The 17500-nt window shown below is 41.9% G+C and overlaps 1 protein-coding gene across 1 annotated transcript in view; it reads left to right on the forward strand.

Moving 5' to 3' along the window:
• The window catches only part of LOC128622570 (WD repeat-containing protein 7), a 131640-nt gene that overhangs the window by 80812 nt on the left and 33328 nt on the right, over positions 1-17500 (forward strand). Inside the window, exon 21 of the mRNA XM_053649188.1 lies at positions 13769-13993. Within this exon, the coding sequence (XP_053505163.1) occupies positions 13769-13993 (225 nt within the window). The remainder of the gene's footprint in view (positions 1-13768; positions 13994-17500) is intronic.

Here is a 17500-nt window from a genome sequence, read left to right on the forward strand (position 1 = left end):
CATAACTTAACATCACTACGTTATTTATTTATTTTGTTTTGTAGGATGTATGTTTTTATTTCTTTCTTTTTTTTTCTTTTTTTTTGCAAAGGTCCCTTTATAGATCCTTTATAGATTCCAGAATTCAGCCGTGCTGCCGATTTCAACCCGTTTAATTCACTCCGTGTGACGAGATAACAGGGCAATGCCTATATTAATAAATCAGCTTCCTCCATTTTGTTGTGTTGCTGTACTTTTGTGTGTGTGTGTGTGTGTGTGTGTGTGTGTGTGTGTGTGTGTGTGTGTGTGTTTGCTGAATAAGCAGATGATCCTGGCCTTCGTATACGTCTGTCCCTCGACCAGACTAGCTAAGAGGAGACTAGGTGTCTTTCTGTTATCGATTCCATCCTGCCAGGCCTCTCGTCTCAAGCAGCTACCCAGACACGCACTGTTTCTGTCTCTCTCTCTCTCTCTCTCTCTCTCTCTCATATATAAATACACACTCGAGTTAGTCATGCTGGAAGCCACGTTATTGATCCGACCTCTAACCCACTGGCGCTAACCTTACTGGAAGTTTTGGAGAGCAATGACAACAGTCCAAGCAACACACGCGCACACACACCCACGCGTACGTAGACACACATGTCTCCACAGAGCAGGCCTGTTGTCTAGACCCTGTCTTCTTCATTTTACACATATGCACGCATGCATACAGGAAGTGCAGTAAATGCGAGCTCGGGTTTCATTCTATCAGAGAGTTTCGTCTGTCTGAGTGCTGCACGTACAGGTAATGTACATCAACTATACATGCACTCGTCTGGGATAACGTCTGTTCGTGTGTGTGTGTGTGTTGGGGTATTTTTAAATAAGGTGTCACCTCTGATTTGCTTATTCCGCATCTCGATCTTTATAGGACTTAAAAACTCGAATACGAATAATAAAAGCGCTTATACGAATACGATCGAAAATACTTTACATAGAATGTAGCTTTGTATGACGTATGGTGCGGGGGGGTTTTTTCTTTCCTCTTTTCACCCACAATGCACCACTCTTCCTGCTTCCTGCTTCCAGGCACGTTTCCTCACATTTTCACCCAGAACGTTATTCCACATGCGCATTTGAACTGAATTAAATCTGGGTTTAGACCTACAGGGCCTGCTGAAGGAGTGTGTTTGTGTGTGTGTGTGTGTGTGTGTGTGTGAAGAGAACACAGAGCTTGTTGCTCATTCTGTTTGATGGGCCGTGCCTGTAAGGGCTAAAAGAAGATCATCCCTGATGAACCTGGTAAATATCTTATGGCTGAAGGTTTTGGTACAGCCGAATCTCAACGGTACTGAGAGCGCGCGCACACACACACACACACACACACACACACACACACACACACACAGAGAGAGCTCACCATACACATATCATCTTGCTTAAGGGATGTGTGTGTGCTTTATTCTCTGTTCTCTTGGACTCATTTGTACATCACCCTGTACTGTATGAACAACAAAATTGTATTTATTATTCAGGACTTGTGATGTCATCATTCATGCAAATCAGCGGCCATATAAGGAATACAACACTCCATGTCATGCTCTTATAGGAAAATAATCAACCACTGGGTGATGCGGTGAAGCATCTTTACTGTTTCCACCCTAAATTCGATCGTGTTCCTGAAAACTGACTCATCATACTGTTTTTTTTTATCCGTTTATAGTTACATTTAATGCTGTGTAACGTCCACAAACCAAATTAGCTTCTTGTTTCCAGCTCGTCACGTTACCGAGGAACCTGAAGATGTCGGAAAACGTAAAGCCGCAGCTTTTCCTCTGACTGTTACAAAGTGTCACCACTGGAGACTCCTTCCATAAACGTTAAACAAACATCTCGTGACACAACGCTTTCAGCAGTACACTTAGTAACTATATAATTGTGTTGCTTTGTTTTTGCATCCATACATCCACCTAAAGGACTGACCTTCATGTTTACACGCCTTCAGCGTAACCCACCCACACCCCCCCCTCTCTTTTTTTCCCGCCACTTTCCGACCTTTATGTTCCTTATTGGCGGTCGTGCGGCACTCTTTGGTAACCGTCGATGCCATCGGCTCTCGCTCCGAATGGACTTAAAAACTCCTGTTTGCTGACAGCTTAAAGCTTAATTGACTGGAAGCCAAATAGAGCGTGTTGGCTATTCAGCAGCGCGGCCTATTGATATAGCTGCGTGTAAATGGGGCTGGAGAAAGAGCGTGGACAGAGGGGCGGGAGTGTGTGTGTGTGTGTGAGAGACTCGGAGAATGGACAGAAAAGCAGAGTAGCAGAGCAGGAGGGGGTCTTGTATTGAGGAAGAGGCAGAGAGGCATAGAGGCGCAGTCAGAAATGCTTTGTGGACTCTTTTATCACGGAGCCGAGGCCGAGGTCTCGGCGGACTCGCACTCCATACCGGCCGGCTGTTGCTCTATTGAATTGCCACACACACACACACACACTCTGCCAGCCCTCACAGCGATTACACACTCCCTACATGCATGCCACACTTCTAATAATACAGCTGTGTGTTCTTCAAAAGAGACGTGTGTGTGTGTGTGTGTGTGTGCTCTCCTGCTGCTTCTTTCTCCTCCTTTCGCAGCACGAGAAAGCACTGAGACCGCTCTAAATGAACCTTTTCTTCCCTCTCTTTGTCCCTTACTGCACTCATTCCCCCCTTTTTCTACTCGTTCTCCTCGAATCAGATAAATCACCTCTTCTCTTCTCTCCTCTCACATTCACTCTAGCGTCTATCCAGCCATCCATCCATCTGTTCATCTTTCCATCCATCATCTGTCTGTCTTCTTTCATCCAGCCATCCATCCATCCTTTTATCATGTGTTGATCTATCCATCCATCCTTCCATCTGTTTATTTGTCCACCCATGCTAGGATGTTTCCATCCATTTATTTACCCTATCTTCCAGCCAGCCACCAATTCAACCATCCATCCATCCATCATGTATCTGTCTTTATCCATCCATCCATCAATGTGTTCATCCCTTCATTCATCCATCCTTCCATCTATCATCCATCAATCCATGCATGTGTCCGTCCATCTGTCTGTCCAACCATTTGTCCGTCCATCCATCCGTCCATGTGTTCATCCATTCTTCCATCTATCATCCATTCACGCATGTCCGTCCGTCCATCCATCAATGTGTTCATCCATTCATTCATTCATCCATCCATCCTTTTATCATGTGTCGATCCGTCCATCCTTCCATCCATCATCCATCCATCCACCTGTTCATCTTTCCATCCATGCTAGGATGTTTCCATCCATCTGTTCACCCTATCTTCCAGCCAGCTACCAATTCATCCATCCATCATCTATCTGTCTTCATTCATTCATCCATTCATCCATCCATCCATCCATCAATGTGTTCATTCATCCATCCTTCCATCTATCATCCATCAATCCATGCATGTGTTCATCCATCCGTCTGTCCATCCATCCATGTGTTCATCCATCCTTCCATCTATCATCCATTCATGCATGTCCAGCCGTCCAGCCATCCAACCATCCCTGCCTCCGTTTATCATGTGTTGATCCAGCCATCCATCTTTCAATCTACCCTCCATACCTGCATGAGTCCATCCATCCATCCCTCCCTCCCTCTCTCCCTCCGTCCCCCCTCCCTTGCTGAGTAACAGTGCTGTGTGTAATTTGTTCCTCCTTTATTGTGTGTGTGTTATTAGAAGCTTTCTGAAATGAATAGAACTCGTAAGAAAACAATCCGCCTTTAATCCGTCTCTCACTCCCACAACACATTGATTGGGAACCAAGGATTCTCCCTCTCTCTCTCTCTCTCTCTCTCTCTCTCTCTCTCTCTCTCTCTCTCTTTCTCATGCACACTCACTCACTTCTGATACAGATACAGTTTAATCTCTCGCTCACACACTCTTTTGACATCATGCACCGTGACATCGATATCTCAGAAAAACGTGGGGTTTTTTTCACATTTTAATATTCTCTAAAAACATTATGCTTTACTTTATTGCACTTCAGTCCCTGCACTTTATTTTGTGTAATGTGTATTTTATTAAAATATAAATATTTGTGTCCATCATTGCCGTGAAAGTTGGGCTTCGTCGCACACAATATCTCACACGGATTCTCCTGGTGTTTCGTTTAACGCAATAAACTCGACGTTAAACAGCTGATGTATGGATTTAAAGAGAGGGAGAGGAGAAAGTTTATTCTTGCTTTAGATGAAAATGTCATGTGCTGGATTGTTGTCTCTGTGTGTGTGTGTGTGTGTGTGTGTGTGTGTGTGTGTGTGTGTGTGTGTGTACAGGTCTGAGATGGAACAGAGCGTTTTTTTTCCTGTGTGTTGCCAATCTTAAATGAACCGAACCCAGTTAACCTTCAGCAGAAGGCCAGCACCTGAGCGTCCCTCGCTTTTTGCCCCTTTCTCACAAATTGCGTTTGCAATTATCGTCCGTCTGACATCTCGTAAATGAATTCCGCACGAGCGCTTGACCTCTTTTGTCTTAGCGTTTCATCAGTGGAACCTTTCTCCGTCCTTCCCGAGCTCCTCTGGAGATTTGTTTTTATTTATTTATTTTTTTACTCTACGCAAATATCACAAAAAAGCGGCATTTATTTCCCTGCCGTGAGAATCCTCAGATATCGTACTGAAGGCAGGATCGATCTTTTCCCACAATCCTCAGCTATCACATTTTACCTGCCTGCATATCGGTGATCAATGGCGGCCAGGCTGACTGAGAGCGCAAAGCATCGTGGGAACCAAGGGGGGCGGGGGCAGGGATGGGGGGAGGTGTTTCTTGAGTTGGCTTGACCTGATCATCCACACACTGCCGAATGTGTTCTCGGATGTTCCTCTGTGTTTCTAATCATTTACGGAATACTAGATAAAGTGTATAAAATATATCCAAAAATGAAATATAAGCGTATTATTTAAATTCTGCTTTAGAAGTCTGTAGAGAGCTGTCGAGTGTGTTCTACAATGTTCAGACAGTTCTAGAAGACTCATAGTGTTCTGGAATGTTCCCAGTGTTGTAAAATGTTCATGGTGTGATAGAATGCTCAGGTTGTTCTAGAATGGTCACCGTGTTCTTGAATGGTCACCGTGTTCTAGAATGTTCACCGTGTTCTTGAATGTTCATAGTGATCTTGAATGGTCACCGTGTTCTAGAATGTTCACCGTGTTCTTGAATGGTCACCGTGTTCTAGAATGGTCACCATGTTCTAGAATGTTCATAGTGTTCTTGAATGGTCACCGTGTTCTAGAATGGTCACCGTGTTCTTGAATGGTCACCGTGTTCTAGAATGGTCACCGTGTTCTAGAATGGTCACCGTGTTCTAGAATGTTCATAGTGATCTTGAATGGTCACCGTGTTCTAGAATGGTCACCGTGTTCTAGAATGGTCACCGTGTTCTAGAATGGTCACCGTGTTCTTGAATGGTCACCGTGTTCTAGAATGGTCACCGTGTTCTAGAATGGTCACCGTGTTCTAGAATGTTCATAGTGTTCTTGAATGGTCACCGTGTTCTTGAGTGGTCACCGTGTTCTTGAATGGTCACCGTGTTCTAGAATGGTCACCGTGTTCTTGAATGGTCACCGTATTCTTGAGTGGTCACCGTGTTCTTGAGTGGTCACCGTGTTCTTGAATGGTCACCGTGTTCTAGAATGGTCACCGTGTTCTAGAATGTTCATAGTGTTCTTGAATGGTCACCGTGTTCTAGAATGGTCACCGTGTTCTAGAATGGTCACCGTGTTCTTGAGTGGTCACCGTGTTCTAGAATGGTCACCGTGTTCTTGAATGTTCATAGTGTTCTTGAATGGTCACCGTGTTCTAGAATGGTCACCGTGTTCTAGAATGGTCACGGTGTTCTAGTATGGTCACGGTGTTCTTGAATGGTCACCGTGTTCTAGAATGTTCACCGTGTTCTTGAGTGGTCACCGTGTTCTAGAATGGTCACCGTGTTCTAGAATGTTCATAGTGTTCTTGAATGGTCACCGTGTTCTTGAATGGTCACCGTGTTCTAGAATGGTCACCGTGTTCTTGAATGGTCACCGTATTCTTGAGTGGTCACCGTGTTCTTGAGTGGTCACCGTGTTCTTGAATGGTCACCGTGTTCTAGAATGGTCACCGTGTTCTAGAATGTTCATAGTGTTCTTGAATGGTCACCGTGTTCTAGAATGGTCACCGTGTTCTAGAATGGTCACCGTGTTCTTGAGTGGTCACCGTGTTCTAGAATGGTCACCGTGTTCTTGAATGTTCATAGTGTTCTTGAATGGTCACCGTGTTCTAGAATGGTCACCGTGTTCTAGAATGGTCACGGTGTTCTAGTATGGTCACGGTGTTCTTGAATGGTCACCGTGTTCTAGAATGTTCACCGTGTTCTTGAGTGGTCACCGTGTTCTAGAATGGTCACCGTGTTCTAGAATGTTCATAGTGTTCTTGAATGGTCACCGTGTTCTTGAGTGGTCACCGTGTTCTTGAATGGTCACCGTGTTCTAGAATGGTCACCGTGTTCTTGAATGGTCACCGTATTCTTGAGTGGTCACCGTGTTCTTGAGTGGTCACCGTGTTCTTGAATGGTCACCGTGTTCTAGAATGGTCACCGTGTTCTAGAATGTTCATAGTGTTCTTGAATGGTCACCGTGTTCTAGAATGGTCACCGTGTTCTAGAATGGTCACCGTGTTCTTGAGTGGTCACCGTGTTCTAGAATGGTCACCGTGTTCTTGAATGTTCATAGTGTTCTTGAATGGTCACCGTGTTCTAGAATGGTCACCGTGTTCTAGAATGGTCACGGTGTTCTAGTATGGTCACGGTGTTCTTGAATGGTCACCGTGTTCTAGAATGTTCACCGTGTTCTTGAGTGGTCACCGTGTTCTAGAATGGTCACCGTGATCTTGAATGGTCACCGTGTTCTAGAATGGTCACGGTGTTCTAGAATGGTCACTGTGTTCTAGAATGGTCACCATGTTGTAAAATGTTCATAGTGTGATAGAATGTTCAGGTTGTTCTAGAATGGTCACCATGTTCTAGAATGTTCATAGTGTTCTTGAATGGTCACCGTGTTCTAGAATGGTCACCATGTTCTAGAATGTTCAGTGTTCTTGAATGGTCACCGTGTTCTAGAATGGTCACGGTGTTCTAGAATGGTCACCGTGTTCTAGAATGGTCACGGTGTTCTAGAATGGTCACTGTGTTCTAGAATGGTCACCATGTTGTAAAATGTTCATAGTGTGATAGAATGTTCAGGTTGTTCTAGAATGGTCACTGTGTTTTTGAATGGTCACTGTGTTCTAGAATGTTCATAGTGTTCTAGAATGGTCACCGTGTTGTAAAATGTTCATAGTGTGATAGAATGTTTATAGCATTTTAGAATGTTTATAGCTTTCTAGAATGTTCAGGTTCTTTTAGAACGTTCACCGTGTTCTAGAATGTTTATAGCATTTTAGAATGTTTATAGCTTTCTTGAACATTTACCGTGTTCTAGAATGTTTATAGCTTCCTGGAATATTCAGGTTCTTTTAGGACGTTTACCGTGTTCTAGAACGTTTATAGATTTCTAGAATGTTTCTAGCATTTTAGAATGTTTATAGATTTCTGGAACATTTACAGTGTTGTAGAATGTTTATAGATTTCTAGAATGTTCAGGTTCTTTTAGAACGTTTACCGTGTTCTAGAATGTTTATGGTGTTCTAGAATGTTCAGATAGTTATAGAGTTACCAGTAACAGCACGTCCTGGAGGATTTTATTCTTCTCACACTGCGGCAATCTGCCAACCGTTAAAATTTTTATTTATTATATCTCTTTTTTTTCCATTTACGGTTACCTTTAATGTTGTGAAACATCCTCGTTTTAAACCAGGTCTCTGTAAATGCAGAGCTCGTATCATCATCGTGTGTGTGTGTGTGTGTGTGTGTGTGTGTGTTTCTTCCTATGTGACTGTGATGCTTTGCTGCATTTTCCGAGGCGCTTTTAATTGATGTTCTCCCCTGCTTGATAATTTTATTTCCATCCGAGCGCAGTTTGCCGAGATCCGTCTGTTTTTGAAAAGATTAATAACGTTGTTTTTTTTTTTAAACGCAGCGGTCCGTCGTCCAGCCTTTTTAGTTTATTATGTTTGAAAGCATGGAGCAGCAAATAGGATTTAGATACAATGTCGTTAAAATAGATCTTGGCCGTATCAAAGGTGGAGGATCGATGTGGTTCAGAAATCAATGGTTTACGCAGAGCATGCTGCGTGTAGCCGTACGCAGAACAGGCAGAGAGGAGAAACGGAAAATATCTCCCAGCAGAAGTGATCCGTCAGTGTCCCGTTAGTTTTACATTAACCCATAAATCCACTACACTCAACTTTCTCCCAAATCCTCCGGCTTTCAGAGCGTTTTATGTGCCCTGTCTTTACACGACTAACCGAAAATATTCCAGATTCAAAGCAAAGAAAAGGGTAAATATATCATTTATATATGTTTGATATACAAATATGATTTGTAAAAATAATACTGCAAGACAAAAACAAGTGCATAAATAGAAGCATATTTAGGTTCGGAATATTTAAAGTGTACAAATGTAAAATTATATATTAAAATAATAGGTTTTTTAGGGTTTTTTTACTCCACTGAATGATAAAAATGAACCTACATTTTCAGAAATGTGTAGTATGTGATTAGAGTTCAGATCTTTCTGTCTGTCTGTCTTACTCTCTATCTGTCTGTCTCTCTTTATTATTAGTATTAGAATAATTGTATACTATTCTGAACTTTTGTACTCTACCTGCCTGTCTATCTGTCTGCCTGCCTGTCTGTTTATCTGTCTGTCTATTTGTGTGGCAATCTCTCTCTGTCTGTATCTCTTTCTGTCTGTCTGTCTGTCTAACTGTCTGTCACTCTATGTTCTTCTATATGCCCATCTCTCTCTGTCTATCCATCTGTCTCTGTCTGTCTGTCTGTCTGTCTGTCTGTCTGTCTAACTGTCTGTCACTCTATGTTCTTCTATATGCCCATCTCTCTCTGTCTATCCATCTGTCTCTGTCTGTCTGTCTGTCTGTCTGTCTAACTGTCTGTCACTCTATGTTCTTCTATATGCCCATCTCTCTCTGTCTATCCATCTGTCTGTCTGTCTGTCTGTCTGTCTAACTGTCTGTCACTCTATGTTGTTCTATATGCCCATCTCTCTCTGTCTATCCATCTGTCTGTCTGCCTGCCTGCCTGTCTGTCTGTCTGCCTGTCCTTTTATCCATGTCTGCCTGTCTCTTTATCTGTCAGCCTATTTGTGTGTCCATCTCTCTCTGTCAGTATCTCTTTCTGTCTCTCTGTCTGTCACTCTGTCTGTTCATCGATCTGTCTATTTGTGTCCATCTCTCTCTGTCTATCCATCTGTCTGTCTGTTCTTGATTTTTTTTTTTGTCTGTCCTTCTGTCTGTCTGTTTAACACAGGAAGACAGATTAGTGTGCTAATTCATAACTTTTTAACTTGTAAGTTTGTGTTTCACGTTAGCAGTCGTTTGTGTGTGTTTGTGTGTGTGTGCGCGTGCGTGTGTGCCATGTGGACGGTGGTTAACCAGAGCGCAATCAGCTTTTGACCTTAGCTATAGAAAGTAGGCACTCGGACTAACTGGCTTATACTGAGAATAGAAGTGTATGCGCGCGCGTGCGTGCGTGTATGTTTGTGTGTGTGTGAGGAGGATGAGATAAATTGACAGTGTTTGTCTTTATCGACAGCGCTGTCAGATAGCCATCACAATTAAATGCACCTCAACACTGCAGGTTTGTTCCGTGTCCTCATACAGTGCGTGTGTGTGTGCGCCACACAGATAAAAAACAGCCGCTCACCCTCTCAGAGATACCCTGGCCTAAAAGGTCGGAGGTCACACGAGAGCTAATCAGAGGCGATTGAGGAAATTGGGCTGGAATCGAATCAGGCTGGAGGTGAAGGTTTCTGTGTGCGCACGGTGAAGTATTAGACCGGGGGAATCACGTTAGACGCTCCTGCGCAGAAAGACCCAATGCAAATAACACAATTATTTTTGTCAAAATAAAACGATAGATGGGTTAAAAGTATCCGGTTTAAAATCAGTAACCAAATAAAAAGCGAAATGAAACGACTCTTTCAAAAAAAAAATTGCTTTTTAACAGTAAATCGGTTTATGAGCATGAAATTCTTCTCTGACCTTTTTTTTCTAATCTGAAAATCATGTTTGTGTGTGTGTGTATGTGTGTGTGTGTGTGTGTGTGTGTGTGTGTGTGTGTGATATGAGAAGGTATACATCTCTACAGTTCCGCACCGGATTGGAGCTATCGACTTCCATTATCCTTCGTTAATAAAGATTTTTGATTAGCGGGACGGATCTCCGTTTGTCGTCCGAGATGATTATTGCGGATTTTGTTACAAACAGAACGATCAAAAACGAAGAAAACGTACCGTCTCGTCTGGTCAAGCGATCATCCTGAAGTGCGGAAACCGCGTGAGCTTGTTTATTCTGGGATCCCGCAGGTACGATTCTGAAGCTTGTGGCCCGAAAAGTGTAAAGAGTGCTGAGGTGGGAACAACGAATCAGGAACTTGTCCAGGATGACTGTGTGGTCTGTCAGGAACTTTATTTATTTATTTATTTATTTATTTATTTATGAATTTTAGCACCTCTGAAGGTTCTGGGAACTTGGTGGAAACGTAACTTCAATAAATCTACAGTTCCGGAATGAAATTAATTCATTTCAGTGAGATTAAATGAAATGCGCTTCCCATTTTCCCTGCTTGTTATGTTTATAGTTTACGTGTCAGAGTTCCCAGAACCTTCAGAGGAAACCTTTTCTCGTCGAGTTCCTGAATCATGTTCAGCGCAGAGACTCTGACTGTGCAACAAGCTCTGCCAATGATCTACAGAACGCTGTATCTTTTGCACACTTTTCTGGCCACAAGCTTCAGAATCACACTTCTGTACACGGGTTTCTGGGGGAAAACATGGTTGAAAAGGTTGATTGAGTGCCATGACAAATGTCAGCAGGTCTCGAGTACGATTATGGATGAGCAACAAAGCGTTTAGGGTCAGGTTTCCCAAAAAAAAAACATCACAGCAAAAAGATTTAATCGAGAACAACGTAGTTCCTGTGCTAGTTCCTGATTGGTGATCCACAAGCTCCACCCGTGGATGCAGAACATCATATATTTTGTGTACTTTTCTGGCCACGCGCATCAGAATCTCGGGTTACAATCTGATTGGATGCGCACGCTTCCGTGCAACGGTTTATGACGGAAAACAGTTGAACACAGCAACACGATGGGTTATTTATTTATTTTAAAGTCACTGGATTTTGAAATGTTGTTAGACTTTTGTTTGGAGCAGTTAGCGCCGAGTAAACAAGATAATCTCGTGCGTTTTTCAGCAGGCGGTGGGAAATGTTTTGTGCTTGATGGAGTGCCATGTCAATCAAACTTCCTCTTTCTGTAAATCTTGGCCATGATTATGGATGAAGCGCAACACACCATCAAGATTTTCATAACCATCAGTCCATTAGTCATCCTACAAAGCAGGCGTTTGCTAATCGGCAATGTTCGTTATAGCAAGCTCCGCCCCAACAGGTCCAGAGAAGTGTCACTACAGTTGAGTGGAACATTTTTTTGGGGTTTTTTTAATAATAAAAAAAGGTTCCTGGATATAAAACTGTAAAACGGTTCCTGGTGAATTAACTCCACAATTCTTAAATAATTTCGTTTGCTCATTATTTTAAGTTTAATTATGTTCTAAACCAATATTTCTGTTTACTAGGGTAAGGTGTTTTGTTTTGTTTTTGGTTTTTTGGTTGGCTGGTTGGTTGTTTGTTTTTTAAAGGTTTTTTTTGTTGCTTTTTTCATTTTTAAAGAATTTCTATTTGTTTATTATTTCTAGTTGTTTTTTAAAAATAATTTATTGTATCTTTCTTTTTATGTTCGTTCATATCTTAAATGAAATATTACTGGTTTTTAGGGATGTGTTGTTTTTGAAGAGTTTATATTTTTAAGTAAAAATTTCTCTGTTTTTATTAATTCATTGAAATGAATTGAAAAAGTGTTGATTTGTCATTCGTTGCGTTTATTGAAGATCGGTGAATTAACTCAGCATTCTTCAAATAATATTTTATATTTTTATAACTATATATTTTATTGTAGTAAATATTTTATTCGTTATTTTTAAAGAATTTATTCCTGATTCGAGATTATAGCGCGCCCTTTTTGGTTAAATATATGTATTTTTTTCTCTGTAATTTTTCCCTACCTCACAGCAGATTCACCCCCCCCCCCCGCCCCCTTTTTTCTTTCCTTTACTTGCTTTTTCATGCACAGTGTGGCTCTGCTTTAAAAATTTCCACCACCTGCTTTCTTTTTTTTTCTTGAAACACCTGTCTCTCTCTCTATCTCTCTCTCTTTTCTTTTTCTTCATACCCCTTTTTCCTTTCTCTTTCTCTGTCTTTCCTTTTAATTGTCCTTCATGTTTTTGGCCCTCTCTCTCTCTCTCTCTCTCTCTCTCTCTCTCTCTCTCTCTCTCTCTCTCTCTCTGTGTCTCTCACACACACACTGATTGGTGGTCAGATGGTGATCAGGTGACCAAGCCAAGCGGTCAGCACTCACACTGAAGCCCAGCCAAGTCATAGCCTTTGTTCACCGACCCCACACACACACACACACGCACACATGCACAAGTACACGCCGTGCCCCGGCTGTGCTATACACACACGTGCGTTCAGCAAAGGCCTGAGTGCAGAGGTTAATACGTGTGCCGTTCTGCAGCTTATGTGTCTTTGTACATGTGTGTGTGTGTGTGTTAGCGCGTGTCTAATTGAGGTGTGTGTGTGTGTGTAGGCGTGTGTGTGTGTGTAAGTATGAGTGTAAAATGCAGAGGGGTGGAGTTTTGTGTGAGGGGATAAAAACGTCCCCCCCACCACCACATTTCCGAAAGCGTAACCCCCTCTGGTGCTCTTATTGTGGGGTGCAGGCTGCAGCAGGGTTGGAGTGTGTGCACTCCATTAAGCAAGCCGACCCTGACCGTGACCTCGGCTTCACAACTCTCTCTCACACACACACACACACACACACACACACACACACACACACACACACACACACACACACACACACACAGTCTCTGCAACACAATAACACACACACAAGCCTTGGGCCTCTAATATACAATATACACATTCAGGTTCTCTGTTACACACACACACACACAAACAAGCCCAGGGTCTTTACAGCACACACACATGCGCATACATCTTGGGCCCCTGCTACACAATAGTGCGGACACACACAATAATACACTTACTGCTACTACCCTGAGAACAACATGTCATACTATTTATCCATTTTTTGTTACATATAATGTTGTGGATTGTCCACAAAACAAGTTCATTATGTTTTACCTCTTACCCCAGATTTACCTCGAACTGTTGCAAAGCGCTGACACTGGAGACTCTTTCCAAAAATATAAATGAACTACTGTACTACTCCCCTGGTCCTTGTGTTGGTTGTTACTTTATAAAATGGTAACGTATTAGAACGAGTGTGTTCATCTCGTGCTAGGAATAGAGATCGAACCGTGAACGTGTCGGCTTTGCGGAACCATTTCACCGTTCCTACAAGTGAATATCCAAACCGTGCCACGCCCTGAAGTCCTCGTTGTACCTCTTTGGTGCTTCTGAGTGGGACACTGTATTTTAATTTGTGTTTTTAAACTAACAGGTCTTGGTCTTGTTGATGCTCATTTGCTCTTCAATGTAATTAATCCCAAATCTCTCTTCTTTTCTCTCCTGCAGGATGTCTGAGTAATCTCCCTCCTAGCCTCAAGAAGATCTCTAACTCGTACGAGGAGAGAAGGAAGCAGGCGACGGCCATCGTGCTGCTCGGTGTGATCGGGGCAGAGTTCGGAGCAGAGATCGAGCCGCCCAGGCTGCCTTCCCGCCCCAGAACCAGCGGCCAGGCTCCCGACGGCTTCGGACTCACCACCGTAGGCTCCAACTACTCACTGGCACGCCACACCTGTGAGTACCACAGCTAACACACACACACACAGTGAAATTTATATTGCCACTTATATCCAGCTATGTTTGAAGGTGTTTTGATGGTGAATGTTGGTGTTTGGTGGTGAATGTTGGTTTTGAATGTTGGTGGTGAATGGTGATGAATGTTTGATGGTGAATGTTGGGGTCTGATGGTGAATGTTGGTGTTTGTTGGGGTCTGATGGTGAATGTTGGGGTCTGATGGTGAATGTTGGGGTCTGATGGTGAATGTTGGTGTTTGTTGGTGTCTGATGGTGAATGTTGGGGTCTGATGGTGAATGTTGGGGTCTGATGGTGAATGTTGGTGTTTGTTGGTGTCTGATGGTGAATGTTGGGGTCTGATGGTGAATGTTGGTGTCTGATGGTGAATGTTGGTGTCTGATGGTGAATGTTGGGGTCTGATGGTGTCTGATGGTGAATGTTGGTGTCTGATGGTGAATGTTGGGGTCTGATGGTGAATGTAGGGGTCTGATGGTGTCTGATAGTGAATGTTGGGGTCTGATGGTGAATGTTGGTGTCTGATGGTGTCTGATGGTGAATGTTGGGGTCTGATGGTGAATGTTGGGGTCTGATGGTGAACGTTGGTGAATGTTGGCGTCTGATGGTGTCTGATGATGAATGTTGGTGTCTGATGGTGAATGTTGGTGTCTGATGGTGAATGTTGGTGTCTGATGGTGAATGTTGGTGTCTGATGGTGAATGTTTTTGTCTGATGTTGAATGTTTTTGTCTGATGGTGAATGGTGGTGTCTGGTGGTGAATGTTGGTGTCTGATGGTGAATGTTTGTCTGATGTTGAATGTTTTTGTCTGATGGTGAATGGTGGTGTCTGAGGGTATATGGTGGTGTCTGGTGGTGAATGTTGGGGTCTGGTGGTGAATGTTGGTGAATGTTGGTGTCTAATGGTGAATGTTGGGGTCTGATGGTGAATATTGCCATTTTGTGGATTGATTGTATTTATTTAATGGAAAATGTTGGTGTTTGATAGAGAATTTAGTAGTTTGTGATCGTTTTAGCCATCTACATGTCTGTGTTTAAGGAGGAGAACTGGCCTTTTGGTTTATTCCAGGTGTGCACATTTACTACAGATCAGTGATTAGCAAGCAGTGCTGGTGTGTTTGCGGTCTATATATAAAGAGAGAGAGAGAGAGACAGGGAAAGCGATTGGCTCTTGCTCTTTCATGAAGCGTAACCGAGGTAAAGCCAGCTGCCCTGATAACCAATCAGTGGTTAGTGTGATGGCTGCAGTCCAGCGCAGGGTGATCAATGCGATTGAATCGGTATGTTCTCGTTACATTCTGGCTTATAGACCTTAACGATAGAGAGAGAGGGAGACACTCTTAACTCATCCCGTGTTCTCAATATCCAGCTCTGTCCCCTGAGAGCTGACTTTATCAAGTGTGTAAGGTGAGGCAATATCGGACCAGCTTATTGGAGTCATGTGACCATAAAGTCAGCTGGATAAAAGGGACAGAACGAATGAAAGTAGCTACGAGGGAGAGATGGAAACCTTTCTGTAACCTTTCTGATGGCCTGGAGGTGCTGAGAGTCGAGCCATCAGTGTAGCAGTGGATAAAGTAGTGTTAGTTAAATGCTATCAGTGCAAATTGTGTGTGTGTGTGTGTGTGTGTGTGTGTGTGTGTGTGTGTGCGTGTGTGTGTTTTTATTTCAATTTATTTGTATTTTGTTGCTGTATATATTTTTATTTCTTTGCTAAGTTTTTCCTGTCTTGTCTTCTCTCTCTTCTTCTGTCTCATTCTCATCTTTAGTAGTTTATTTTATTATGTTTTTCTTTTATTATTTATAACATTTTATGTTTTATGATTCTTTTAATTTTGCTTTTAAAGGACGAGGCACCATCTCTTTCTGTCTCCTCTTGTCATCAGTCCTTTATTTTTTATTTTATTTTAATTATTGATATTATATTTTATATTCCCGTATTTCGTTTTTATTTTATTTTATTTTATTTGTGTATTATTACTATTGCTTATAATTTTTTACACAAATGTATTTAGTTTATGGCTGTAAATTGTTTCCTGTGTGCTTTATCACGAACACCTAATTCATTAATTTAGATGTGTGTGTGTGTGTGTGTGTGTGTTTGACATGAGAGAAAAAATAGGTTTAGTGCACTCTCTATCATTCCACATCAAGGTCAGTGTGTGTCTGTGTCTCTGTGTGTGTGTGTGTGTGTGTGTATAGGCCATGCCTCTGAGCGGCCTTGAGAGAAGCTGAGGTGTGTGTGTGTGTGTGTTTGATGACGGCTCCCACTTTTTTCTCTGAAATACAAAGCATCGCACCTGAGGGCAGTGACAAGGTCAGTTAACAGCAACACCTGAGCTCAACATAGAACACACTCTCTCTCTCTCATACACACACACACACACACACACACACACTTTCTTTTTGTAGCAGCGTGAGTCCTTACAGCAGAGTGTCTTTCATTTTCAAGGCCGATGCTCTGCTTTAGTGTTGTTTTATGTGTAGCTGCCCCAGTCACACCTCGAAGCTTTGCTTCTTTCTAAATGGACAGTAATGTCATTATTGTAAGTTTAACACACACACACACACACAATTGACCTACCTCAGGCAGTGCTGAATAATTTAGTGTGTGAGGAACCTTTATTTATTTATTTATTCATTTACTTTTATTTTTGGTGGCCAAGGGACAGGACAGCTAACGACCATCCCTGGATGGATATGGATATATATATATATATATATATATATATATATATATATATATATATATATATATATATATATATATATATACATACACATATATGTGTGTGTGAGGTGCAGAGGTCACAGGGTGCAGCCACGCTACACGGAGGGGGTAGTGCTGTAGTCAAGATCATCAAAGACTAGTTGAGATCGAGTCAAGACCAACTCTTAAATGGTTTGATAATCGACCCCAGGGAGAAAAGATCGAATCTAAATGACTGCGAGAATAAATCGAGTTGAGATCGAGACCGAAAAAATATAAAAATCCTTTTCAATGCCAAGTTAAATTGAAAATATTTATTATATTTCATTTCTTATCATCTTTCTTTCCTTCTCTTGTTTCTACTCTCATCTCGAATCCCTTGTTTTTGTTTTATTTATTTATTTATTTATTTTACTTTTTTTTTTTATTGCACATAATTGGCCTCAGTCTAATTTTCTACTTTCTTTTCGCTCTCGTCTTAAGTCCCTTATTTTCATTTAATTGATTTTATTTAACCTTAAACAACGCAAAACTATCTCTTTTTTTTAATCATCTCTTTTTTTATGTGTTTATCTTTTATAATATTCTGCCTTTTCTACTCGCATTATCAATCGAGTCCCTCGTTTTATTTTTCTTTTATTTCATTTTATTAATTTATTTATTTCATTTTTATTGTCCTTTAACCAAGACCAAGTCGAGATCGAGACTGAAACCCATCAGATCCTTTTCGATCTTAAGCCTCGGCCTCGTTGCTTTTGTTTCCGCGTTACGCTACCGATTA

Source organism: Ictalurus furcatus, chromosome 18 (genome assembly GCF_023375685.1).
Source record: "Ictalurus furcatus strain D&B chromosome 18, Billie_1.0, whole genome shotgun sequence".
In the NCBI taxonomy this organism is placed as follows: Eukaryota; Metazoa; Chordata; class Actinopteri; order Siluriformes; family Ictaluridae; genus Ictalurus; species Ictalurus furcatus.